The sequence below is a fragment of the Cygnus olor genome, chromosome Z (assembly GCF_009769625.2).
Source record: "Cygnus olor isolate bCygOlo1 chromosome Z, bCygOlo1.pri.v2, whole genome shotgun sequence".
In the NCBI taxonomy this organism is placed as follows: domain Eukaryota; kingdom Metazoa; phylum Chordata; class Aves; order Anseriformes; family Anatidae; genus Cygnus; species Cygnus olor.
Window position 1 is genome coordinate 1,262,672 of NC_049198.1, and position 16,171 is coordinate 1,278,842.

At 51.9% G+C, this 16,171-nt stretch overlaps 1 protein-coding gene across 5 annotated transcripts; it reads left to right on the forward strand.

The window, feature by feature from the left end:
* Positions 1-7,455: 7,455 nt before the first annotated feature.
* Positions 7,456-15,471, forward strand: CCDC68 (coiled-coil domain containing 68). Of its 5 annotated transcripts, none has more exons than XM_040540879.1 (10): positions 7,456-7,517; positions 10,039-10,181; positions 11,702-11,839; positions 12,310-12,435; positions 12,720-12,848; positions 13,269-13,351; positions 13,697-13,802; positions 14,446-14,529; positions 14,736-14,812; positions 15,211-15,471. In XM_040540879.1, the coding sequence occupies exons 1-10, from the start codon at positions 7,508-7,510 to the stop codon at positions 15,275-15,277; spliced, it is 963 nt and encodes a 320-aa protein (XP_040396813.1). In that variant the 5' UTR covers positions 7,456-7,507; the 3' UTR covers positions 15,278-15,471. The 5 variants fall into 5 exon arrangements, with proteins under 5 accessions (XP_040396813.1, XP_040396812.1, XP_040396811.1 ...); XM_040540878.1 differs by lacking the exon at positions 7,456-7,517 and adding an exon at positions 7,595-7,835 and having other exon boundaries at positions 11,705-11,839; XM_040540877.1 differs by lacking the exon at positions 7,456-7,517 and adding an exon at positions 7,598-7,835.
* Positions 15,472-16,171: the final 700 nt, after the last annotated feature.

Sequence of the window (16,171 nt, forward strand, 5' to 3'; positions counted from 1 at the left end):
TGAGATGCGAAACACTATCAGCCACAGAGGTCCAGAATGATGAATTTAAAATGAATTAGCTGCATTTAATTCAGTGGCAGCGAATGCAGCCATGTAGCCTCCCAAGTTAAAAGGCATGCATCGTGCCATCACCCACCCCGTACCCATGCCTGAGCGAGGGCTGTGCCCCTTCCCCGTGGGACCCTCGGTGCTGTCCCAGTGCTGCAGGACTGTCACTGCTCATAAAATTTACATCCCCATCAAAGTGAAGCTTTTAGGATGTCCTGAGCACGGGTATGGCCTGAGCCTTATCTCCTGCCCTTTATGGTGGGCCCATCCTTACGTTCCCGATCAGCAGGAAAACTAAGGAAAACAAGAAAATACTGCTGGCACGTCCACCCCGGCAGGATGTGGCCCTGTGGTGCCGTGCGGGCTGAGCATTAAACACCTCTGGGGCTTCTCCCAGCCTGCCAGGACAATTTCATCGTGTTGCTTCCGCGACGCCGTGGCTAGGAGATAAAATCTGGGACCGTGTAAAGAGCCGTGAGCGGCGCTGTCACCGCACGAGCGCCGAGTTGAATGGAAGTGGCACAACTTCAAAACTGTTAGTACAGAAACCCCAAATTTATCACCGGCTGTCATTTTTCAATATGCTTCTTTCTAAGCCCGGGTTTTCTGAGGAGTAGGATAATTCTAATTTAGCTGCTGTAACTTGGGGCTCCGTTTGCAGGCGACAGATTGTTTATCAAAATCAAGACCCAGAGCAGCAGCTGTAGGATGGGGAGAAGGAGATTGACGGGGAGAGCAGACCAGTCCTGGGGGAAGCAGGGGAACAGAAGGGCCCGTAAATGACTACCTCCAAACACAAGTGATCGATTCACTGAACCCGCTCGAGCAAGGCGGCGCTGAGTGATTGGTTTGGGAGGCTTCATTATTCATGTGTGTGTTGCGAGAAGAGACACTTTTGGAGAGAAACTCCGATTATAATGGGCTTTGCAGAATTAAATCTCCAAGAGCTGTTCTGTTTTGAAACTTGGTGCTTCCATGCGTGCACGTGCTCCCATTGCGTGGCAGGGGTGGTTTGTGTGAGCGATGCTGCAGACCCTGGGCCGGTGCTCGTGGCCCTAAATCGCCAGCAAAGCTCCCACCCCATTAACACCAGCAACAAAGTGACTGCTGAGACTGGGGACATGGCAGTGGCATCGTGGCAGGTACCAGCAACCCAGCACCAGTGTCCCCTGCACAGCCCCCACCCAGCCACCAGACCTGCAGCATCGCACCCCGTGGGACCCCGGACCCCATGGGACCCCAGATAGTGCCGTTAACCCCATGCCATGAGCCAAAGGCACTGCATGGAGAAACGCTGAGGTTTCCCCCCTTTGGGAGTTGATTCTCACACTCATGTCTAGATGGCTTCAGAGGTGTCAAACCGACATGTTCGTACACATGTCATTTCCACTCTCTACTGCAACCCTATCAAAATAAATGGAAGTACTATAAAAACACGCTGAAATTATATTTTTAAACAGCTTTTTGCTGTGCTTTGCAAGGTTTTTGAGTAGCTTTCTCATTTTCCATCTGACATTTGCTGGCACGGTTTTTCCTGGCATGAGAGCCCTGAACATAATGCCAAGGTATGAAAGGCAAATCAGTTCCGAGCAGCAAAAAGATGGTGACAGGCGAACCGCCACGCGAGAAATAACGTCAGTGACGGTGTTTAAATACCGTAGTTCTCAAACTGTGGACTTCAGCGAACCTGTCACGGACAAGGAGGGTTAGTAGGGGTCCAAATCTATCATGGCCATGTTGCTTCTGCAGTGTTTTTGGTTGAGCACTTGGTGAAATAATTGCTTGAAAGCCAGTGGGAAAAGTTGGTTGTTGGTGAGATGAAGTGCCGTAAGTACTCGGTGAGATCTCCCTTGTCCCTGATCCCAAAGAAATACCGTGATCCAGGTGGGTGCTGTCGGACTGCAGGTCTGTGAGAGAAGGGCCATGGTGTTACGTCGATGGTTTCATCCTCCTGAAACCAAAACTGCCGCATCCACACAGCAGCACTCCTAAACCCGTCTGTACACAGCAGCTGCAGCCCAGAAAGCACTTGCAGGCACACTTTTCAGACACTGAATAATGCTCGGATAACTGGTATTTTCCCTGTGATGCAAGGCCAGGAAATGCCTGAAGGCTCAGCTATGAAAAGAATGAGATGTCTCATCTGCTGCTTTGAGAAACGCAGGTAAGGGAATATCAGTGGGTCACTTATCTTCTTCACATAGGCAAGAAAACTTGTCTTGGATAGTCTTCCTCAGCACCAGACCGTGGAAATAATTTTATTTTCTAAAAGCAATCACGTATGAAGGCAAAAACATCCCCTAGGGAACTTCCCACGGAACGAAGGGAGCCTTCACCTCTGGGTGCTTAGGACAGGATCCATTTGCCATCAGTGCTGAGCATAAAACTGCCAAAAAAGAGCCCCTTCAGGACAGTGGTGTCCATGAGCATCAGCCTTGGGTCCGTACTGACATGGGAAGGGCCAGCCCTTTAACTTCTTTTGACCAGAAGCAATACTGATGGCTTAAGGTACGTGCAGTAACCATTCCCTCCATAATCCTCCGTTGGCTTCAACATGTCGGGGTTTCTCCCCCTCCGTGCCGACGTTTCACTCACCACAGGGCTGGTGTCCCGTCCTGTACATGCGGAAGCCCAGCCACTGTTAATGCCAACCTCTCGCAGAGCAGTTCAGTATGAAAAGGAGTCTCTGAGGGCTATATCCACGCGACCTAGTTCAGGAACTATGGGCTGCGTGGCACAGAGATCAGGGTGGAGGTAAGTGAGTCACGGTTTCCAGGCCTTACTTTCCTCATCACCAGGCGCCGAAAATGAGCACCAGTGCTTTACAGCAGCTTGCCTAAACATCACCATGGTGCTCTGTGTCAGACGTTCCCTGCCTGCTGTGAATTTCTTTGAGCGAAGACAGTCCATTGTCTGAATTACAGCCCCTGCCCTAGGGCAGCACATGCGTCAGCATCACCGTCACCATCACTGTCACCGTCACTATCACTATCACCATCACCAACACTGTCACTATCATTGTCACCATCCCCATCACTGTCCCCATCGCTGCCACCGTGCCGAACAGCAGGCCCCAGGCCCACCCCTGCCCCGAGGAGCGACAGAGACGATTTCAAGGTGCAGTAGGATAATAACCCAGGGCTGCCTAGGCGGGTAGGCCGAGTCTGGAGGGACTCTTCAGTAGCAGCAGAGCATATAAATCTTGTCAGCAACCACCCCCAATTATAACGCCAGTGAAGTGGGTTTTATAGGGAGAGAGATTTTTTTAGAGCAAATGATCTATTTAGGAAACAAACAAACAAACAAACAAACAAAAAAACAAGCTCTTTGGTTCACAAGCTCTTCCGTACATATGAAATGGAAGGAACACGTTTCAAGCTTTAGTTTCTATTTACTTAATTCCAATTCGTGGTTGGCTAGACCAGGCACAAATATTTATTTCCTTTGCAAATAACAAATATTGCGAGGGGACCTATTTAGTCAGGAGTAAGCAGGCATTGCCTAGTCTTGATTAAACGCTCTTAAAATGTCTCTATAAACTAGGGGAAGAGTGAGGGCTTCATTTTCCTGCTAATGTTATGTTTTCAGCGCAGGCAAGATAAGAAGAACTCTTTTTCTTCTTGCCCAAACTACTCATGCAACAAAACTCTTATCTTAAAAAGACATTGACAGGAACAGTTAACACACTGTATAATTAAAGCAATAAATTAATTACCAGGCTTCCCTGGTGACTATTAAACACTTGAGGCAAAAGAGCCGTCTTTTGCTCCTTGTTGCAGGATTATTGCTGTTTGGTTTGAACGTTAGCTTCAACATCTAAGTTAGGGCACTTTCCATGGTGCAGGCACAAAACGCTTCCTACCTGGAGACACGTAGGCTGCTGAAGCGGTGTTACTAACAGGTATGTAACCCGATGGCCGTGACGTCCTGCAACACACCCTGAAGTTTTGGGGTCATCTCGGTGTGACCTCAGGCCAGCCTCGCTCACGGCTCCCTCCCTGGGGCTCAGCCTGGGTGCTCGATACCTCTGCCAGGACACACGGACAGCATAAAGGGACACACAGGCATTGCGCTGGGACACACGGACAGTGTGCCAGGACACACGGGCATGGTGCTGGGACACATATCGTGTTTGACATCTCATCGAGATGGCTCGAACACACCTTGGCTGCCTGCAAGCGCAGGGTGATTCCCGGCAGGCAGCAGACAGATGACTCACGGCTTTTGTTGAGCTGCTGGGCCTGTCAGAGCCAGAACATAATCTGACATTCTTATCTAGAAATCCCAGCATTAAAGCTTTGTTTGAATAACTTCTTACCGTGTTTATCTGTGGAAAGTGGTTCAAAAGCCATCAATAAAAGGCTGTTTTTGTAGGGTGAGCTCAGCTTGAAGGAACTTTGAATCTTTATTAAAATTTCTAAGTCCTCATCTTTAATCTTCCTCAACTTTGGCATGAAGGCTGGCTTCGGGTAAGGTATTTGGGGAGCAGGCAGTGCAGGAGCTGCGAGCAGCCAAGGGCAAGGCGAGCTATGGGGCCGAGCATCAGTGGGGGCAGCAATGGGACCGCCGGCCTTGCACTGTGAGTGGAAAAACCTGAGTGGGATCGGATGGGTTTCCAACGAGGAATGCACTTTGCCTCGCTAATCAGCAATCCTCCCACCGAGGAAATTGCTGACTGAGTGCTCACTGTGACTGATGGCAAACCTGCGGTTACACCCACGGGGTACATGGGCAGGAGAGGCCGGAGCTGGGACGAGGAGAGGATGGCATTTCCGCGGGCAGCTCAGGAGCCAGCTCCGCGAAATGGCACTTCTGCAGACCAGCACTGCAGGCACTTGTGCTCGCAGCACTGCCTTTTACTTTTACTTTTTTGGTTGGAAGCGAAAGGAAGCATTCACCTTGCTCTGGACACCTGGCCCTGCACGCGCCCTGCTGCAGCGCAGGCTCCCACATCTCGCCGTGACAGCTCTCGCTGTTCACTTGTGTCCTTGCAAGCTGCTAGGATAACTCGTCCCACATTTTCTAAAACATAGTTTTAGATCCGTGCATGTGATTTGTATATCTTCTGCTCCTTTCTGGCTCTCTCCTAGTTGAAAGCTCCTGAAAATGCAGAACTGAAGCACAGGAGTGAGCTCAGTATCACACGTTTCGCCCCGTTCCGTACATTTGGTGTTACGCACACCTTCGTGAAGACAAATCCTCATCACAAAAGTCATCAGCCGTTTCTGTTTCACATCACATGCCTAACAGCCCACTGTTCTGTAAAATGAGATTTTGCTGAATAAAGAGACACTCTGTTTCCTTTTCCCTGGAGGAATGGAGGTTACCGTGACTGAAGCACCCTTGCATCACACTGCAATTTTCTGGACACGGCTGCAGAGGTACAGCAAAGGCGAGGGCTTTCCCTGTACCCCAGCGCTGGTGTTCTGCTAAATCTGTCCCCCTGTCCAATGTTGCCACAGCTTAGACATAAAAATGTGACGTTTTTGGTACTCTTTGAATGAAAGAGCCATCATACTTTCAGAGAACGAGTGATGCAGCTGAATTACTGCTTGTGTTTTCAATAGAGAAATAAAAATAAGTAATCCTCTTTCACAGACATATGAAGTTTCTTTCCATGTTATTCAACAGGCTTTGCTCCAGACCTCAAAATTTGCGAATAAGCTTAATGCTTTACTCATCAAAGCACATAATGGAAGTTTGGTGGGAAAACCCATAGTGACATAATTATTTTTTCCATTCTCTTTTTAATAAGTTTGTGGATATAATTGTTTTTATGGAGGTAAAACTCAGATATTTGAATAATGACAGTAAGAAGATGAGTAACTGAACAAGCTCCAGGGGCTGGAAGACCTTCCCTTCATAGGCTCAGCTCCCTGCTCATCCCATACAAACCTGTGTGCGTTGCAATAGCTGGATCAAAACAGGATGCGGCAGGGAGGAATGATGAATCCCAGGGCAAGTCCGAATCGCTAACCTAAATTACCATGGCTCATCAGCCTCCCCTGCCTCGTGGGTGCTACATGTGTTGAGGACTGGTTAATCTCTTAGTCCAAATTGTCTAGCGATCACTGGTTTGAGAGACCCAGCCTACCTCTTGCATTTGGGCAGGAATCCACACTGCCTACCGAAATATTGCTGTGTTGGAGTGAGGGGCTGATGCTGAAGTTTACACAAGGTTGCATGGAGCACTGCAGTATGCTGATAGCTGGGGCGTCAGCTCCTGCAGTATCTTGTAAGTCACCTCAAAATGTCTTCCCCATTAAAAGAGGTCTTCGGGCATCACCTGCGTCAATGCTAGCCACTAAATCGCTAAATCTTACACCCTCAGAGATTTCCTGGGGGAAAGCACAGCGGTGTTTGCAAACCATTTTACACACAGCTTCAAAGACACACCAAGCTGCATTTTGCCTCACCTTCCTTAAGCAGTAAATGGAAATGAAATCACCAGCCTGGACTCTGCCTTCCTGGGCTGCTGAGCGCAGCTGGAGCCAGCTGCAAGGCTCACTGGGGACTAAAGATTAACCGCCGGTGGGTGGCTAGCTACTTCGGCGGGTATCACAAGAAGAAAAGAGAAAAGACTCCTCTTGTGACCCCATTTTAGAGATTTGAGAGTTTCCAGAGCTAAGGAAGAAGCAGTCCTGGGGGATGTGCTGGGTGGTAACTGGGCTCAGGGTGGTTCTGGGGTGCTCCCAGCCTCTCCCGTCCTTGCTGGTGAGAGCAGACTTTGGAGCTGGGCGCTGCCGTGCCACTGTTTGCTCTCCAAACGGGGCTGGAAACAGCCTGACTTTGCCCCCGCGTCACTCCACGTCCGAGGGCAGGCGAGAAAGGAGCAGCAGAAGAAAAGAGGAGTAATGTTTTATTTTTATTGTTATTTCTGATTATAATTAATAAGACAACCCCCTTGCCCGTCCACAGAATAGACAGCTCGCAGGGGCCAGCAGCTCCTGGTCCTCAACCCAGCACAATGTTGGGGTCCTGCGGCCCCAACGGCGCGGGGGGACAGGGCCAGGCAGGGGGACACCATGGGGGGACAGCACCGTGTGGGGACACGATGGTGGCGGGTGGGTGCCCAGCAGCTGCGCCTGTCCTGGACCCACACAGCCTCAGGTTCAAAATGGTGCTGGAAAAGAGAGAACTGGGTGCAAAGTGATGCATTTTGGAGTTACGGATGTGGAGGGATTGCTGCGGGGGGGACCTGCTGACGGGGCTCTTGTGTTTGCAGCAGCTTATTGCACGTTTTTCTCCCCCCGTTTCCACTTCACCCGCTGTCCCCGCAGCCAAGGGGGGGAACTTTACAGGGGGAGGGCTGTGAGGGACGGGGGGCAGGAGGCTCCGTCCCACACCGGGCCGGGCTGGGCCGGGCCAAGCTGGGCCGGGCCGGGGCGGGGCCGGGCGGGGCCCGGGGCCATGTTCGGGGCTCCCCGGGGCGGAGGCCCCCGGTTGCCGGGGCCGAGCCATGTCCGCAGGTGAGGCTGAGGGGCCGGGGGGGAGAAGGGCTGGGGGGGACAGGTGGCGGAGGAAGAGGAGGAGGAAGAGAGGGGGACCCGGCTGGGTGGGTCCTGGGGGGCACCGCAGCCTGCCCAAGCGGCGGGGGGGCACCTTTGCCTGGGGAGAAAGCATCGTGTTTGTGTGTGTTTTCTAACGAGGGTTTGTCAAACAGCTGTGAGAACAGCCTCAGCAAGCAGCTCGGGCAGGCATGGAAAGGGGGAGGAAGGTTGTCCAAGTCCCTGCTCGGCTGTGGGACGAGCGCCGTGGTTGTTTACCTGGCAGCTGGCTCCTGGGGGGTGCATGGGGAACATGGGCAGGGAGAGACCTGGTGTGGGGGTACAGCGCTCTGCTGGAGGCTGGCCCAGGGTTTCTTATCCGGGTATCCCCAATAGTCGCAATTAAATGCGTTAATTCCGATTAGAAGGGCTCCAGCCCTCGCTTCATTCTGTTGCTGGTCCCATTGCCCCACCTGGAAAGATGCTCATGGCAAAGACCCAGGTTTGGGGCTTATGGCAAAAACCTGTCCCGAGTCCCCGACAGACGAGGACTGCCCTGAGCACCTCCCACCCCAGCTGGGGACCTTCAGGTCACCTTGCAGAGCTGTGCCCACTCTTTATTTCTCTTGGCTCCGCTTCTTCAGGGCTAAAAGGCATTTCCATCCCACCCGCCCCCAGGGGACGGGGCCTGGAGGCTTCAGCCTGAATCTCCCCAGGCTGGAGGGAGACTGGTGCGGGGCGCCTCTGTGCTGGGCGAGCTGGCAGGCAGGAGGAAAACAGCAGCCCCAGAGCGAGACCCGACTTCGTGTCGGCAGGGAACCGTCCTCTGGAGCTACGGAAACCTCTTCTGTGTGCTTGCTTGAGGTCAAAGCCCTGAGGGTTGTGTCTGGATCTCCAGCTCCTCCTTGCCAGTCACATGAAAATTATGGGCAGAAAGGGAGCTCTTCGTTTTACAGCCTTCCCGTCATGATTTTCCCTCCCATCTCCCACATCCAAAGTGGAGCAGCTCCGTGCTGGCTGGGGCTGTGACATCTGCTGATGCTCCCTGACTTTTAGAAGTGGGTAAGAAGTGTGAAATGGGAAGCAGGGAGGCTATTTCTTTGTTTTATTGCTCTTGAATTTGTAGATCACCTAGGAACTGGAGTTCTGAGTAACAGCCGTGGGGCTCGTGTATTTTTTTTTTTTTTTAATGCTTGTTTATGGCTGATTTGCGATTTAGTCTTCTGTATTGTCTGCCTGGGACACAGGTTAACAGAACATGGGGAAGGTCTGCGGCGTGGGCCGCTGCTCCAGCGGGGCAGTTATGCAACCAGCTCCACGCAGCTCTTTGTGGGAAGGAGATTCCTCCTCCACCGCAGCAATAAATATTTCGAGTCGCCTAATTATATTTTACTAGAAAACGGGTGAATTAAGAAATGCGCTAGCCTGAGTGATCTTCCTGGTAGTGCTGCAACACTCTGTGCTGGGGTGACTCAATGAACACGAGGGTTTGCCTGCAGCAACCCATGCAGGGATGGCTGTCACCAGCTTAACCCGCAGGAACTAAGACCTTGAACTCCAGTGTTTTTAAATAAATGCATTTTTAAGTGAACTTTTATTGTAAATTATCTGCGAGGTTTGTAAAACTCAACCATTTTTTGTTTTGAGCCTGTCCACCACCATGCTAAGTGGTGTTATTAATCTTCTGTGTTAGCTTTAATTAGTTGCAGATGCTTCAAACGTGCTCGTTAAAAACCAGCTTGCCTGATGGGCACCTGTAAGCTTGCTGACCCCGCCTGGGACAGGCTGGAAACAGGTAGCTGGAGAAATTCAGGCTCATTTCAGAGTAAAGCAGCTGACACTGGATGTCACCATTGTACAAGAGAAATGGAACCGAGGCGGCTGGGACCTTTCTCTCGGTGCGTGACACGGGAAGAACAAGCCTTATCTGCTGTCTCCCATCCGTTCCCCCTAGGTAGTTTTGCTCCAACCCCTCTCCTGAGAGTTGTGCTATGATTCAGGCTTTGTGCTGCTCCTTGCGTCTGAGCAGGACAGGTTATCAGTCCTCTGGACTTGCTGTAATTGGCAGTGGGACCGCTCTGCAGGCTCTAATTGGTTTTGGTGGATAAACCTCTCAGACGAGTGGCAAAAGTTTTGTTTTGCCCTTTGTTAAATTGCAGGTTTGTGTGAGGTATTTGCGTGTTTTCTGCCCGGAGTCTCTGGCCAAGTGTTTTCTGAAATGACGTAGGATGGTGGTTTAGGTTGCTAGCGAGAAGTCGGTGAAATCTTCAATGAAAATAACGTGTGAATGCATTTATTTTCCCATCTATAAAAAAAAAAAAAAAAAAAGAGGGAGTGCCTACATTTATTTTTATGTGGCTCTTACAAGTTTTTATAAGTGGTTCTCAGTCTTTACTTCTTTACGCTTGCAATGCCTGAAGCTGAAACGGAATTAAATGGGGTGGAGAAATGGCCTCGCTGCCCTGGTGTAATGAGACAAGCCCCTCTTCTTGTCCTTGTGCAGAGCAGAGGAACGCGCGCATCGTGACCACCACCCTGCTGCTCACTGAAGAAGTAATGCGGGAAGACCGGGGCTCGGAGGGGAGCTACGTCCTGTACGGGTCCTCCTGTGCCGAGATCACCGAAGAAGCTGAATATGTGAGAAAGGTATTTGTGAAGCTGCTGTTGTTTCGTTCCTTTCTTTGCTTGGTAACACGGTGAGCAATCGTGATAGCTGCTGAAAGAGAAAATCCTGACCGTACGCGGTTGTTTACTAGAAATACTATTTTCTCTGCAGCACTGCTTTAATTATAGCGTGCGCTGTCTTGGTTAAACCACTCTGAAACTCGGGAGGTTTTTCCACCCCTCGTTTAGGGTTGTTGCAAGAGACGCTTCTGTGCTGTCCCCACCCAACTCGCAGCTCTTGCGAGGCACAGCTGGGGACGCTTTGCGATAAGAAGGTGTTTAGGGTGGGCGCCTTGTGCTTTACAGGTGACAGCAGCAGAGTAAGGTGGGAGCTGATGCATTAGAAAATAAAAGCATAAAAGGATATAAGGATATAGCCTTACTGCAAAAAAGGATATATTCTGTGGTGGTGACATCAACTCACGCAGGGTCTGTGAAGGGGTGCTCTGCTTGCTGCCAACACCACAACACATAGCTAGAACATGCTTTTTTTTTCTTCTTTTTTTTTCCCTAAGAGATCTTGTGAGCAGTGGGACTCAGCCCAGTAGATCTGATGTCTTAGTTCTTTGCTCCAAACAACAGAGCACAGTGGTGATAAAATGTGAAAGCTGTTTTTCTGCATCCTAGCTGAGCCTGAAGGAGCACAGGAATGAGTAAGGGGAAGGATCACTGGGCTGAAACAGTGCTCATTAAGAAATAATTGATCACAACAAGTTCTTTAAAATGCGTATTCCTTTTTCTGCTCAGGTGAGGAAGGAGGTGGAAGAAAAGAAGTGAAAAGAAAGTGATTTATGGTTTGAACTCCTGGAAATGTACAGGCAGCCCTTTGTTTTTAGGGGTTTATTTTTAACAAACGAACTCGGCGGAAAGTAAGAAAGGCCGTGTAAAAATGCCAGCGCGTTCTGGCAGAAATCTGACCGCTTGCGGGTCACGTTTCCTGCACAAACCGGGTCTCAAAGCGGAGAGCTGGAAGCGGTGAGCACGCGTTTGTGAACACCTCGCGGAGGGGAGCAGTTTCAGCAAGTTGAAAGCACTGCAAGCAAGTGGTTCTGAGCGAAGAGGTGGTGGCCCTTAGGAAGCAAACAGGTTTAGAGGTGCTGTGTCTGAACAGCTTAAAGACGGAGTAACAAAGGAGTTCTTTGGATGGGAAGTGCTGGACAGCAGTTGCCAACGTGTGTTTACGCAGCCTCACCTGCCATAGGCGTGCTGCGATCATCTAAAAGCTAATTATTCTTGCGGAGTAACAATGCAGGGAGCAGAAGGCAGCTATTTGTAAGGACTGACACGCTAAGGCTTTAAAACGTGAAGCCCTGGAGAGCTGCACAGCCGGGAGCTCTGCTGGCCCTCGGGAAGAGCTGGCTGCTCTGCAAAGCTGGCTCCCGGGGAAAGGAAAGGGGTGCTTGCAAGAAACCAGCCTGTTTTAGGGGCTCAGTCATCAGCATCAACTGCTCAAGCTGTTTTTCTGATCCTTTGACCGTGCTTTCCACGTGTGTTTCCTTTAGCAGCACCCTCCGGTGCTGGGCAGGAGCCCAGAGCCCAGCGGCTGGGGCTCGAGCTGCAGCCCCGTGGCGGCGAAGATGAGGGAAACAGAGAGGCAGCTGCTGCTGGTCAGCAGGGAGAACGAGGTGCTACGGATCAAGGTGCGTGCTGGGGCTTCCCGAGGTTTCACCTGTGCCTCGTGGCCCAGAGGACAACTGGTTTTGGGGAAGAGGCGGAGCTGCCTTTGCTTCACCAGCTGGTGCGAGCTGCTCTGTCCTACCAGACAATGAAATTTGTATTAAAGCTGCTTCACACGTGCAATTTTTGGGCGGTGAGACAATGTAGTGCTGCTGGTAGCTGACAGCAGAGGTGTTTAAGAGCAGTTCGAAGCACCTCGCTCCTCTTAAACCATCGGCCTTCCTCAAGGAGGGGTGCTTCAGTGCTGAATAAAGCTGCCTTTGTCTAGAAACTGAACTGCCTGTTGCACGTTACCGGCAGGTGGGTAGGATTGCTATTTTTTGACAAGGGAAAATACTGGAAATTGATCTTATAGAGTGCTTGTGTTTTGACATGTGATTATAACATCGTTTTTAAAGCACCATATATGCTTATTGTGAAATTCCCTTTCTAGCTGGAAGCCACAAGAGAAGCGGGCGTGCAGGCTCTCCGAGCTGCCTCCCAAAAACTCTACGAGAACTACCAGACTCGGTCAGAAGAACTTCGAAAAGCTCACGAGAATGAGAAGAAGCAAGTACAGGTACAGATCTCCCTGTGTGGGGGAACGACGGTCCTGCTCAGATACCAAGCTGTTACAGGAAGGTCTTTCTTATGTCCAGTTAACTTGCGGCTGCTCTGAGGTGTGGGGTGGGAAAGCTGGGGCCCAGATACAAATGGATTTTTGGAATGAGTGAATTTAGCAGCTCTTTGCCCACAGAGGGGGATGTTTCCTACTGTGGGTCAAGCCCGCAGGTATTTGGAGCCCCCAAAATCGCAGTGGTGCCCGCGCACCCGCACACCCTGAGCTGCCCTCCTCGCTCGCAGGCCCGCAGCCGGGAACAGGAAGAGAAGCTCCAGCAGAAGGAGGAGGACGCCAGGCGGCTCGCCAGCGACGTGGAGGAGAGGTGCGCCCGCATCGCGGGCATGGAGCAGCGCGTGCGGAGGATGGAGGAGGTGGGCGCCGCAAGGTTTGGCAAGCGGTTGGAAAAAGTGTTTCTGAAGGATCTGTGGTCTTCTGGTAACACGGCGTCCTGTAAGGAGAGTTGGCTGTAGCGCTTATGTGGTACCCACTGGCGGCTGAGCATGGCCACTCTCAAGATGTGAAATTTTTGCTAATTAAATAAAGGCAAAAACTGTTGTGAATTCACTGAGTGAATTTTCTCACGGCAAATCAGTACGCTGCCATCCCTTTCTGGGTTGGTTTAGAGAGCTCGGACTGTTCTGTATCTACAGCTGGAGCTGATGAGGTTGGTGTAGGTGACTGTTGCTGAATTTTTGGAGACGGCTAGAGCGGTCGGACCTAAAGCCAAATATCTCTTCGTAATGAAACGACAGGGCGTGTAATACCATTCTCATAAAACTCTGTTTCCTTAGGAGAAGAAAACTCTGATAGAAAAGAAAACGTCCTATGAAAAGATGCTTCTGCAGATGATGTCAAGGAATGAAGACAGCAAACGGTGATTAAACGCACATGGTGCAGCGCTCCCCTTGTTTCTGGGGGTGACTTGGTGTAGGGTATCGCTACCTACCCGCCCCATGGGGCTCCCAGAGCCTCTGCAGCCCCCCCTTACAACTTTTTTTAATATCAGATAATGCTTTATTGCTTGCGAACTCGTTGGTGACTTCAGCCCGTGGAGTTACTGATGATTTTAATGACCAACAGGGATTCGGGTTGGTGGGTGGTCCTGCCCCACAGCCTGCTTTATTTTGTGGGGTTTATTTCATGGGTTCATTTGCTCTGCTCAGCAGAGAAGCCTCTATACGTGTATCTACTCGCGCTCCCCCCGTGCTCCTGTCCCCAGGTGCCTGGCCGTGCAGCAGGACATCGCCACGCTGCGGGAGCAGATCGGCCACCTGCAGCGCCTGATCGGGGCACAGCACCAGAGCCTGCGCCGCGTCATCCAGGAGGTAAGGCCGTGCGACGGCGGAGCAGGGGCCTGGCCCTGCCATTAATGCAGAGCAGGCATCGCCCCCAAAATTGGGATTATTGGGGTGGATGGGGCAAGCTCAGGCTGTAAACCTGCTGTCATGAACAGCCCTCGTCGCGAATTTCTTCCCAATGTGTAATCTGTCGGCTCTCTTAGTTCAAAGCCATTACCCCTTGCCCTGTCACTCCCTGATAAAGTCCCTCTCCCCAAAACAGGCCTAGATCCTAGAAAGCCTCCAGCAAAACTAAAAGCAATCAGCCCCCTTCCCCAAGAAACTATACAACGCGAACTGCTTTTACTTGCTGACTTTTAAAATATATTGGTTCCCGCTGCACGCTCCTCACAGAATGCTGGCCTGTCTTTTCCCAGCCAGTTAAGGCAAGTCCCCACACCAGTTAGCTGTCACAAGCACCTTTCTGCACATACACCAACGCGAGGCAGACTAAGGAAAATGCGACACCGTGTGTTGGGAAACTGTCTTATACGTTGGGCAATCACTTAGCTCCAGTTTTTCCTCTGGTGAAAGAAGTGGCTGCAATTCCCCTGGCGTGGCAGGCCGTTTAACGCTGTGGTTTTGCTTGTTTTTCGTGTTTCGAATCTCTTACAAACTTCCTAACTCCTAGGTGGAGGAACTGAACGAAGAACTCAAAATCCAGGACAAAAAAATAGAAGACCTGACAGAAAAGGTGACGGCGCTTGAGACTCAGGTAAGGTCAGGAAGGAGGAAGAGGCATTAAGAGGAGAGATCAGAAGTGGTCCCGTGAAATCCTCTTGTTTCTCAGGTGGGGAAACGTCAGGAGAGAGGGCAGCAAAAAGCAGGGATGGCCCTGCAGGCTGCTGAGCTGGGGGCAGCGCCTGGCTGTTATTTATTTGCGTTACATCCTTTTTTTTTTTTTTTTTGTTCCCCCTGCAGAATGAAGAACTAAAAGACAGAGTGGCGTTATGGTCCGGCCAGCCCAAGATGAAAGTTTCAAAAGCCGTCCTGACAGAGTGAGTGCCTCTGCCCGCGGAGGGGTTTGGGCAAACTGATCCAGGCCTCGGTGGAAGGAATCAGATCCGCAGCCTGCAGAGGATCCTTCCCTTTTGCAGGAAAGGGGACGCACGAACCTGAGGGACGGAGGCAGGTCGCTGTGCCCTGGGCAGGGGTCAGGCTCAGCACGGGGCTCTGCTGGGGCTCACGGGAGTCCTGGCTGCCTGGGGGCAGAGCCGCCCTCGGGAAACCAAGGTTTGGGGTCAGCTGCCCCACGCGCAGGGCAGCAGTTCTACGTCACTGGTGGTGTGAGCGTGGGTGTGTAGAGAGGGGTGGGTTTGCGATGGGCTCTCAAGAAAAACAAGAGGTGCGGGAAGGTTTCTGAGCGATCCCTGCTTTTCTCTGCCTCACTCCGCAGCCCCCTGCGGGACTACAGAGCATCCCCTTACCTGCTGCTGACCAGGATGAAGCAGCAGGACAGCTAAACGAACTACCGGGCGCGCATCTCCTGCCTTTGGCAGAAGGACTTCTTGTGTCGCACCGCACCTTGGACACGTGCTGCTTTTTCTCCGAGACGTGGTGCAGAAGGGGTGCCGCGGAGCTGCTCTTGGAAGGATAAACCTGGAAACAAGGCACGAGGTGACGAGACAGCCCGGGGGCTGCTGCACACGGGGGCTCCCCCACCTCCACGGGCTGCAGCGGAGCATCAGTCCCGTACCCAGCGGGAGCAGCGGCTGTTCACAGTAAGCGCGTCGCTGCCCGGTGCCGTGCTGCAGCTGCCGAGCCCAGCAGCGGTGCCCAAGGCTGCCCCCGTGGCGTTCAGCCCCCTGGGCGCGGTGCTGTGCTGTCCTCAGGCGAGGATGGAGCCGATCCCTCGGTGTTAAGCCAGCTTCTGTTTTCCTGGACGCTTTCCACGGTGAGTGGTGGCTTTTGTGCCCCAGTCGGTGCGAGGATGAAGCTCCGCGTTTAGCCTCTCCTTCCCTTCACCCGAAATCCCGTTTGCGGGGGATTGGCCTCGTTTCCTGGATGGGTTCTGGCATTTATAACCTCGTTTCAATCCAACATCATCGACGGGTGATGAGCAGCCCCTGCTCTCTGCACTGGTGCCCAGGTGCAGGTAACACCTCGTCCATCCTACCCTGTGCCAAGGACAGGCTGGTCCCTCTGCTCTCACACCAAAGCGCGCTGGGGACCAGCTGTCCCTTGTTTGAGATGTCACCTCGTGGTGCGACTCGTGTCCCCCACGTGAGTGACACTATTTGCACGTGCACCTTTACCTCTGCACCGGGCTCCTGCGCGCGTTAGGGGAAGGAAAGCCAAAGCGTTGCGTAGTCTGGAGTTTGTCTTCTCACCTGTGTCACAAATAGCAGTATTTCGGA

Bases quoted from the DNA above. Each gene is read 5' to 3' on its own strand.
- CCDC68 (XM_040540877.1), top strand. From the start codon at position 7,748: ATGGAAAGGGGGAGGAAGGTTGTCCAAGTCCCTGCTCGGCTGTGGGAC. The intron at 7,836-10,038 runs GTGCATGGGGAA...GTCCTTGTGCAG, and splicing joins TGGCAGCTGGCTCCTGGGGG to AGCAGAGGAACGCGCGCATC. The intron at 13,352-13,696 runs GTGATTAAACGC...TCCTGTCCCCAG, and splicing joins AGGAATGAAGACAGCAAACG to GTGCCTGGCCGTGCAGCAGG.